Raw genomic sequence first — 10,742 nt, 5'->3', positions numbered from 1 at the left:
ACATTTGGTAAATATTATGTTCGGTTCTCGATTTCACGTGAACAATAGAAGGTGTTGACTTTAAATTATCTTCATTCATCTAATTTGTTTTTAATTATATTAGAAATAAAAACTTTTAATAAATACCTACTCTAAAATTGGTAAAAATTGGTTAATGACTAAAAAATCCCGTTAACAAAAATATATTTTGAAATCAAACTATTTCATCATATGCAAAATATTGTTACTAATGTTTAACAAACCTTTTAAGCAAAACAAATTGACAGACAGGATGGAATGTTATCACTGTGGGTTGCATCCCATCCTCTTTTTAGATTTAAAACAAGAAAAATAGACTTGGATGCTACCCACACTGATAACTTATGATCCCGTCTGTCCATTTGTCTTGCTAAAAAGTTTTTCGATATGGTTAGCCATCAAATTTTGTTGAAAAAACTGTCATTCTTAGGTTTTCACTCAACACTCCTTAAATGGATGAGTTATTTCTTATGAAATCGCTCAAAGTTTGTTAAAATTGGATCAAAATTATCTGTCAAAATTAGAAATGTCACACTGTGACAATATTTTTTGAGTACAAAATGGTAGATACTGCATTGCAAAAAGTTGTACATATATAATCAAAAGGATTTGGAAGTTATCTTTGATTCACAACTTTCTTTTAATGTACATATTGAGTATGTTATTTTGAGAGCTAACGCTATGTCTGGATTTTATTTAGGAACTCCCAAGAATTTAGGGATCCTTATACGTTGAAATTTCTTTTCGTAGCATTAGTTCGTCCAATTTTGGAATATTGTTCTATTGTATGGTTTTCTCTTTTTAAAAAAAGATTTGACTTGTATTGAGAAAATTCAAAAAAGGTTTACTTAATATGCGCTTAGAAGACTAAATTGGTCTGCTTGCTTGCCATCGTATAATAGTAGGTGCTTATTAATTGGCGTAAAGCCTTTATCTTGTAGAAGAACTTATTTTTCGATAGCATTCGCAAGAGATGTCATAACTAGTCATATAGACTGTCCCCTTCTTCTAGCTTTGTTCGGTATATATGCACCTTAAGTATTGGTAATGGATTTTTGTATATTTCTCAACATGCCAATCACTAATGCTTGCATACATTTTTAATTAATATGCAAATGTTATTGAACTTCTGATCAAAATAGAAATATTTTCAAATCCATTACTATGGAAAACATTGTATAAAGCAATTTCATTATAGTAGTTTTTAAGAAATATGTACTTAGTCTAAGAGAGTAATCCTACTTATAGACGTAAATAAATAAATAAATACAAATTTTAAAATTACCAAAGAAATAGCTTAGTTTGAAAATCTAGTTTTTTTTAAATAGATTTTTAGTCGAACTCAAATTTTTACCAATTTTAGTAGCATTTATTAAATTTTTACAAATTGGATGAATGAAATTAATTTGAGAGATATCAAGAACCGAACATCAATTTTTAACGAATTAGCGTACTATTTTGGTATGAAAAAACGGACAGTTGGATTGGACAGAAGAGATATCAACTTCAAATAAATTTTGTTATACAGATTTTTTGGTTGATGGTTTTTTTTACCAAAGCAGTTTGAAAAAAGGGTGAACATTTCGGTTAACCCTAAATATCTTACGAACCAAAGGCGCTAGAGACTTGAATTAAATTTTATATAATAAATTGTAACGTGACACCAAACAGGTATACGGTTTTATTTATCAATAAAACTGAAAAAAAAAAAATTGTCACCTCCAAAATTTAACGACTGAAATATGATTTTATCTCTAAAACAATTTTGTGCAACGAAAAATAATATTTTTGACATCTCATAAGATTTTGAGAAAAATCTAATTGAAAGTTTTTTTTATAAAAAATAAAAATCTAAAAAAAACATTACTCAAAGTTCGTAAAAATTGAATATCGATTCAAATATCTTTTCAAAAACTTGAAATTTAGGCTATAAACTTATTTTATCTTATAAGAAATATTTCTTCAACATTTTGAAAAATGTTGAGAAAAATCGAATTTACAATTTTTTTTACAAAAAATAAAAACCTAAAAAAAATGTATAAAAGTTGGTAAATTGATTTTCGACTAAAATATTTTTTCAAAACTTTGAGATAATACCTTTTAATTATTTTTTTCTTATAAGAAATATTGTTTTTAACATTAGGACAAATTTTGAGAAAAATCGAATTGACAGTTTTTTTACAAAAATAAAAACCTTAAATAAAATGTATAAAAGTTGGTAAAAAATTGATTTTCGACTCAAATATCTCTTCAAAAATTTTAAATATTATCTTCAACTAATTTTATCTTATAAGAAATATTGTTTTTAACATTTGGTAAAAATTTTAAGAAATTCGAATTGACAGTTTTCTTACAAAAAATAAAACTCTTAAAAAAAAAAACAATACTAAAACTTGGTAAAAGTTTATTTTCGGCTCAAATAGCTTTTCAAAAATTAAAAATATTAAAAATATTTGAAATTAAAAATTAGACAAAAACCCGTATTTGACATTTCTATAATTTTTAGTTTCAATGGCGCCACCATATTTGAAATGGATATTTTGAGCGTAATACCTACAAAAGCTAATTTTTTGTTTTAATAAATATGGTCGTATAGTAATCTAAATGAAAATCTACCAACATTTCCGCGTGTTTCATTAAAAAAGTTTTCAGTTGGATTTTCCTAAGAAATCGCCGACAATATTTTGTACATGATAAAACAGTTTTATTTCAAAATCTACATATTTTTGTTAAAGAGATCTTAAGTGGAACAAATATGTTTAACAATTTTAGTACTATTTCTTGAAAGTTCTTTTTTTTTCATAAACAAATACAGATTGGTTTTTTCTTAGAACAATATCTTACGTTAACAAAAGTAAGTATTAATTTTAACGAAGTTTTAGTAATGTTTTTGTAGGTTTTCTATTGTTTGTAAGATAAATTGGATTTTTCTTAAATTTTTTCTGAATTTTGAAAAATATATACTTCATTAGATGAAATTAGTTTGAGGACAATATCATACATTGAAGTCGAAAATCAATGTTTACCAAGTTTAAGTAATGTTTTATTTTTGTAAAAAAAAAACTGTCAATTCGATTTTTATTGTACAAGATGTCAAAAACGTTATTTTGTAGCATACAATTATTTTGTCTTTTTAAGTAAGACAAACGGGACTGAAAGTTGTCAGTGTGGGCGCTTCCTATCCTCTTAAACAACGACTTTGAAATTTTGCAAGAAAAATAACCATATTTACCATCATTTTTGTGTTTGCGGAGGCGGGTAAACATTTGATGGGAACACTAGTGGCTTATCACACCATTTTGTTGTGTTGATGTATCGAAGGTTAAATAATTGTCTTTCTGAACACCGCAAATATTGAATCAACTACACGTTTTTCCAATTCATTGCTTTATTTATATCTAATTTATGACAAGGATTTATCATTAGAAATGAGCATTAAAAAATTGCTTGTTTTTTTTATTTAAGTTCGAAATTGGTATTGTCAAATTCAATAAATCAAACTGTTTCAAACTTTATTAAAATGTTTACATTTAAATGGATATTTTATTTTTTAAGCTTCCCATTTTTAAGAATTTTTCACAAGGAAATAAAAGTCTAAATATCTCAACACATGATTTCAAGGTCACTTGAATCAATCTCCATTGCGTTTGCAGGGGTGATGGTTTGTGCGTAAAATTGTTTAGGGCGCAATATTTTAAAGACCATTATGTCATTAAAAATAGTTCTGGATACCACAAACTTTTCATTGAAATACCACCATTTAAAAAAAAGAATCTGCTATAGGAATTATACGGAAAGTAACAACACACATTTTTGAAGATGTCGAAATTAATGAAAACGAATAATTTCGAGTTTCATGAGTTTTATGTAGAAATATGTATTATGTACTGTCCATATGTTGAAGCCTTTTTTAATAGATTTTTTATTTTACCCAGATTTTTCAAAAACAGTCTTACTTTATTAATTATCAGCAACGTCTTATATATTGGACCACAAAAAAATAGTAAATTTTGACCTAAAGTTCATATTAGATAGTATTAACGAACTTGTTTAAAGTCAACTTAAAACTGAAACTGACATTATTACCGTAATATAAAAATGTATTTATTTATTAAATATTTTTTTTTTGTTCCGTACAAAAATTTTTCATCAAAAATCTTATTCTAAATGAAGAAATGTTTGTCATTGTTATCGGCCACTGCGTCATCATAAGCCCACGAATTATAACCTCCATCGTATTCCGGTGAATACTTGTCCTGAACATTCCAGCCACCTAAGTTCTTCTTCGATCCACTTGGTCCAGGATATTGAACAATTTGCAACTTTGCCCTCTCTCGTGTTGCTCCCAACAACCAGCTAAGTGCTATTAGAGCCGATATAACCAAGGCAATTTTGCTCATGACAAAAGCCGATGATGTTGTTGCTATTAGAAGCTTTAAAAACAATGGTACTACAACCAACTTAGCAAAGAGTGCAGCCATCAAAAGCGGATACATAAATTTAAGGAACTTTTTTCGTTTGCGAAGATGACCTCGACCTGCGCCTTGATGGATAAATAAATGTTTATATGATTAAAGGGTTTATTAAACAATCAATCGAAATAGTATAATTAATAGTTGTGGTAATGAACATGAGCAAAAGGACACCCACCACAACGCTCCCTAACCTTTGTCAGTAATTATTCCACGAAATTCTGCCTTAGTGGAATTAGGCACTAAATTGGTTTCACTTTGATTAAATGTGGCTAATTGGTTGTAAGCTTCGGGTTTGGATAATTCCAACGTTACGAAATCCACTTTAGCACTTTTGATCCATTTGGTTTCGGTCTTGGTCTCGATATCGGCAAAAATAATAAATAGCAATCCAGTGATTGTAACTAACCGAAACAGGAGGAAGTTGAACATCTTTGGTCGATGGTATTTAGCTGAAGACTGATTCTATATTTGGCCACTGGTTGCCAAGGAGTTCGAGGAGTTCAGAACTAACTAAACTATACCTGCCTTTGGTTGGCTTTGAAATTATATTTTTCATTATTCATTATATAACAGGCAGAATCACTTTGCACATGGATGCACTTGGGCAGGTTTCATAATCGCATTATAAGTCTTGTCTAAAGATGAAGACCTCATTTGCCATGACTTCCATCGCTATCACCATCGTGTGGTGTATTATGTGGAAAGGGCGATAACGTGCAAGGGTAACTTGTGTAGGTATATAATTTATTGAATGGATACCTTAACCATAGGTGGGTACTTGACGTGCGGTCATTAACTTATATAGTTTCAGTTCATATAATTTTACAATAGAAAAGCAATATCTCGTAGAACTTTGGATGTGTGTTGTGTCAGTTGATGTTCAAAGTAAGTAATTTTGTTATAAGCCTGAGACGTATAGAATAATTTATGAATGATGGATAGTGTTCTGCAAAAAGCACTTCAGTTAATTTATTCTGTTTGAATGAATGGTTGATTATTAAGCCATAAATTCATGTTAAATGGACAGGCATGAATGGGACAACCTATGACGACAAAAACTTTGTAAGTAGAAGCAGATGTGCACTGAAATAAAATCTATGGACAGCAATGAAATACAACATTGTCTGATTTTTATTAAGATTCATGAAACTATTTTTCTTTGTTTGTTTTTATGATTCGATATTTGTACTTGAGATTATTTGTATAATTTTTTTTTGAATTTTTGAATAAATACATTAAACAGATCCTTAAACTGTTCATATTTGACAAAGAAATAGTTGCAAATATATTTTATTCTTACTAGAAAGACGCATCCTTTCCGGAACACTAAACGACCTTGCTACTAGGGATGATTTAATTAAGCTTTACAGGGAAATAATTGCTCTTAAAACAGTAAACTCGCAACTCAATCATAATCTCAACATGATGACTGAAAGATGTGATCTTCTGGAAAGCGAGCTGGAAATCATCTCACGAAAAGTCAACGCTTGCTACATTGTAGTACACCTTTTTAAAGGATTTTTCGATTGGAAGGGGTTTGTTTTGGTGTCAGCCAACACCCTTACGTTGAAAGAATACAAGATCGGCCGAGAATATCGCCGCGGTCACAGAAATAGTACAGCAGAAGCAGAACCCAAGGCAGTCTATTCCTCTGGACAACTTCAACTTGGCGAATTTCGAGTCGGGACTTGGGCCTATACCCAACCGACCCAGGAGCTCAAAATTCATAACCATAGACACGCCGTTTTTTTCGCTCACTGGGCTTTGAATCGTTTATAAGAGGACCCCATTTTGGATGAATGTCTGCGTTAACAAGCAAAATTGCCATAAAGATCGAAACCAACCCACGCGAAGTTCACCAGGTGATAGTGAATCCTCAAAAAGTTACCGTATGTTGTGAATTTTGCACCTGGCGGCTTAATTGGTAAATACTTTTTTGGAAAACGACTTTAGTGATGCGGTTACCATCAACACCGAATGCTACATAACGATGAAAACTAATTTTTTAAGGCCCCAATTGAACCATATGGACCTAGACGACATGTGGTTCCAGCAGGATTGCGCTACGTGCAACACTACAAACCTCACGATTGAAATTTTACATAATCGATTTGAGGTCATGTGACTTGACCCCGCTAGATGTTTTAATGTGTGAAACCTTGTCTGGTTTCTTCAAGCCGCAGATCTATGCCAATAAACCACATATTTCCATCGCTTAGATTCAGCAGGATCTTTTCGGACGAGTCATTAACTAAGTGTCAAAACATTAACACATTTTACGTTTATCAATTAATTGTTTTTAGAAAAATCGTCTGAATTCTTTGACAGCTGCGAGGGAATGAAATTTACATTGATTTCTACTCCAGCACCTTCATTTTTCTTTTAATCCTAAACGATACAAGTGCCACCTGTTAGCAAACATCTTAATGTACCGAATGTGGGAGAATTGTACGTCTGCTATTATATCAATAATAATGATAAAAATCTATAAAATTATAATATTTTTAAAAACATTAATAAAAAAACAGGAGTCCTACATTGAAATTTTTCGAATTCGAAAAACTTGTACTATCTATCCATTTGACTACTTTCGAACGAACGAATAAAGCTCTAGTAGTGCCAATTATACTTTTATGAACTTTCGAAACGAAACGAGGAACTACGTAACTCGAAAGTAGAATTCAAAACAAGGAAAAATCAAAATTAATCACTCTACAACAAATGTGTTTGCGAGCGAAGTTTTTTTTGTCAAGATTTAAGTAAAATGTTGAATATGAGTTCCATCTACCACCCCAATTACACCGGGAACTCGTGATTTTTCCAAAAATAGCGTTTAGACTTTCGTTTCTCTTTCCCATTAATTTCAAAATCTTTCGATTGAAGTCAAAACTTCGGCAAGTATTTTTGACATGGTTTGCTGTGCAATTTCAGCGTTCTTGTCACCACCGATTTGGTTCCTGTTGCCAAAAATTTCAATGCAGCTAATAACTTAATTATAATCGGAACAGCATTTCGTCTTCTGCGAGTAGTCATGTCGGATGATATGCTGTTAAGTAAGAGCATAAATCCCTTTCTCACTAAGCTCCATTATGTTGGAATTATCTCATATTTTTCTGCGTTCAATTTGCTCGTACCGTTCTTTATTTTCTTGCAATTTGTAATAATTATTCTTGTCCATACAATTGAGACTTATTTTCAAATCGTACCGGTGTATTTAAAATGTAGGTTAGGTTAGGTTAGGTTATAGTGGCTGTCCAAGATTTAAACGAACACACCAAGGCCAGTTTAATGGCCCATTTTGATACATGAATCTTGAGGCTTCCTCCTAGGCTCAATGGAACCAGTTTGAGTTCCTTACGAAACGTGAGAGGATGATTATGCTAATATGATTAAGATCGTTTAGATCGTTAAACAAAAATTCACTTAGGTAATTCTTGCGTTTTCGAGCCAGAGAAGATGAAGAACTGTTTCTTCCTCGTCGATACAGCTTCTGCAAAAGTCATTCACTTGTTGATGTTGTTCCACCTGGTGCCTGCCCTCCTCACAGCGTCTTGCATTAGCAAAAGCTTACAAGTAGCGATTTGTATGCCAGTACGTGGTAGGATGGGCTGTACTGTATCGTTCCTCGCGAGTTTATCTGCTTTAGACTTACCTGTAATGTCTCTATGGCCCGGTACCTAGCAAAGATGAATATTAAGCTGTTGTTCCATCTCCATTAGAGATGATCGACAATTATGGAATGTTATAGAGTTTGTAGAGACAGAGTCCAGAGATTTGATAGCAGCCTGGCTATCTGAGAAAAGACAGATTTCAGAATTAATATTCAAAGACTGTCGGAATAACTTTGGATTGTTTTATAGCCTTTGTGAATAACACTTAACTGAAAAATACTAAGATCATGCTAGACTTAAATGATTGATTTGTGAGATACCGAATTTTTCGGCGCACTTACCGATACAAGTTAAACATATGTTATCGAATGAAGGTATTCAAAAAAATTTAAGTAATATTCCACAAACAAAAGTAAAATTTTCCACATTCCTATTCATCAACCAGCATCGAACAATTGGAGGAACAAATTATAAACGTGATTAAAACCTCAGGTCCATTTTATCATTTATAGCAACACTTATTCCTTTACTACACGGAACATATTTATAGTCTTATTAAAAGAGGAAGACCTCAATCACAAACAGCTACTATATTCTATTGAAGAGTCTTTTTTTTCAATATTTCATCGACGAGAAAAGTATCCCGAACTTAAAATGCTATCAACGATGTTAATCTCTTTAACAACAATGAATTCAGATTTTAGAACTTTCAAATGTCGACAAAAAAATTTTAAGTGTTCAGTTTAGTGATATCACTATTACATAATTTTCTCCGGTCTTACTTATGGATTTCATACAAATTTTGAATAATATTTATTTAATTTTTGAATAACCCAAAATAAAAGGACTTATAACATATGTTCCTTAAAAACCTAAGTCAGAGAATGTGTTGACAAAAATATTAAAATGCAAGAAGAAGATTTTTTTTGAAAGTTCTATTAGAGAAAAATAAAGCTATGAAACTCATAAGTACCGAACATAAAGTTTAAATGCTATGTCTTTTTTTATTTTAGCACCTCAACGGTACTTCGATAGGAATACATCACAAAATTAATGAAACTTAAACCATTGGAAAATATCAAATCTTTTTAGTTCAGTGTAAAGGCACAAGGGTATTAAATGTTTTCTTAACATAACAAGAGGTTCATTATAATGTCTTTTGAAAACTTTAAACACTACTCTTGATACCAATTAAAGCTTAAATCCCACAAGGCTTTATTTTCCATATATGTTAAAGTGTTATCCTTACAAAAACAATATACACTTAAAGTTGTATGTGCCATTGGTAGAATTAAAGAAATTGATATCCTTCTTATATAATTATCAGACTCAAATATATATAAATAGTTGCAAGAGATGTTTTTTTTGTAAATCGGTCCTTAATTTTTATTTTCAGGATTATGAATTAGAAACAAAAGCTTAATTGAGCTTAACATAAATATAACTATAGTTCTCTTTTAAAATTAAATGGCACTGCTACAGTGCCATGATCCTTATTGAGGCATTGATTTTAACAATAAAAATGAATTTCATTTCAAAACATTGTTTCAATATTCGCCCAATAGTTAGAATTTATATCAATTGTTAGTTGTTGGATATATTGAATAAATCGTCATGAGTTCTTAAGTGCCTTTTTTGTGTATTCATTTTATAGAAATACATATGGATATATTAAAAAGCGTATAAGCCTTCATCAAAGTTCAGCAATTTGAGCTGAAATTTAATGTTTAGTATTTTTTTTTGTAGGTTTTTATTGTTTGTAAAGACACTGAAAAATTTTACTGAATTATGTCAACAATATTTTTTTAAAGATAAAAGTAGTTTAAAGTCAATATCTCAAAGTCTCGAAAAGATATTTGAGTCGCGAATCAATTTTTACCAACTCTTATTTATCTTTTTGTTTAGATTTTTTTTTTGTAAAAAAAAACTGTCAGTTTGATTCTTCTCAAGAGTTTTCCGAATGTAAAAAACAAGATTTCTTATAAGTGAAAATTTGTTGTAAGGAATATTCTCAATTTTTTGAAGAGATATTTGAGTAGAAAATCAATTTTTACCAACTTTTGTTAATTTTTTGTAAAAAAAACAGTCAATAAGATTTTTCTTAAAATTTTACCGAATGTTGAAAACAATTTTTCTTATAAGATAAAATAAAATAAAATAGAATTTTTGAAAAGATATTTGAGTCGAAATTGAACTTTTACCAATTTTGAGAAATGTTTTTTTTTAGGTTTTTATTTGTTGTAAGAAAAACTGTCATTTGATAATTCTCAAAATTTAAGCAGATGTTAAAAACGTTATTTTTCGATGTACGTAATTGTTTTGGAGGTGAAATCATTTTTTAATCTTAAAATTTTCGAGGTGACAAATTTTGTTTTAAGTTTTTTGATATATAAAAAAAACGTTAATTGAATTTTTTCTTTAAAATATACTGGGGTCATATCCATTAACGCAATACGATTTGTTTTGAATTGAAGGGAATTCCTACGAAAAAGCAAACAAATTATCTCCCAGGGGGGGTTATGACCCCTACGACCCCCCCTGGATCCGCCATTGAAGTGGCGCCCCAAGCTCTTTTTGTTACATTATTCGTTGCTTTAATAACGATTCTTTTTTAAATAAAATGAAATTTAATTTTGGT

The 10,742-nt window shown here is 30.3% G+C and overlaps 1 protein-coding gene across 1 annotated transcript; it reads right to left on the bottom strand.

The window, feature by feature from the left end:
- Positions 1 to 4,124: 4,124 nt before the first annotated feature.
- On the bottom strand, positions 4,125 to 4,972 carry LOC129942332 (uncharacterized). The gene is made up of 2 exons (XM_056051205.1): positions 4,685 to 4,972; positions 4,125 to 4,561 (listed from the first exon to the last, which is right to left on the bottom strand). Exons 1-2 carry the CDS (start codon positions 4,920 to 4,922, stop codon positions 4,182 to 4,184), a joined length of 618 nt encoding a protein of 205 aa, XP_055907180.1. The 5' UTR covers positions 4,923 to 4,972; the 3' UTR covers positions 4,125 to 4,181.
- Positions 4,973 to 10,742: the final 5,770 nt, after the last annotated feature.

The sequence above is a fragment of the Eupeodes corollae genome, chromosome 1 (genome assembly GCF_945859685.1).
Source record: "Eupeodes corollae chromosome 1, idEupCoro1.1, whole genome shotgun sequence".
Classification (NCBI taxonomy): Eukaryota; Metazoa; Arthropoda; class Insecta; order Diptera; family Syrphidae; genus Eupeodes; species Eupeodes corollae.
Note: the sequence above shows the minus strand (reverse complement) of the source record. Positions and strands in the feature narration are given on the sequence as shown.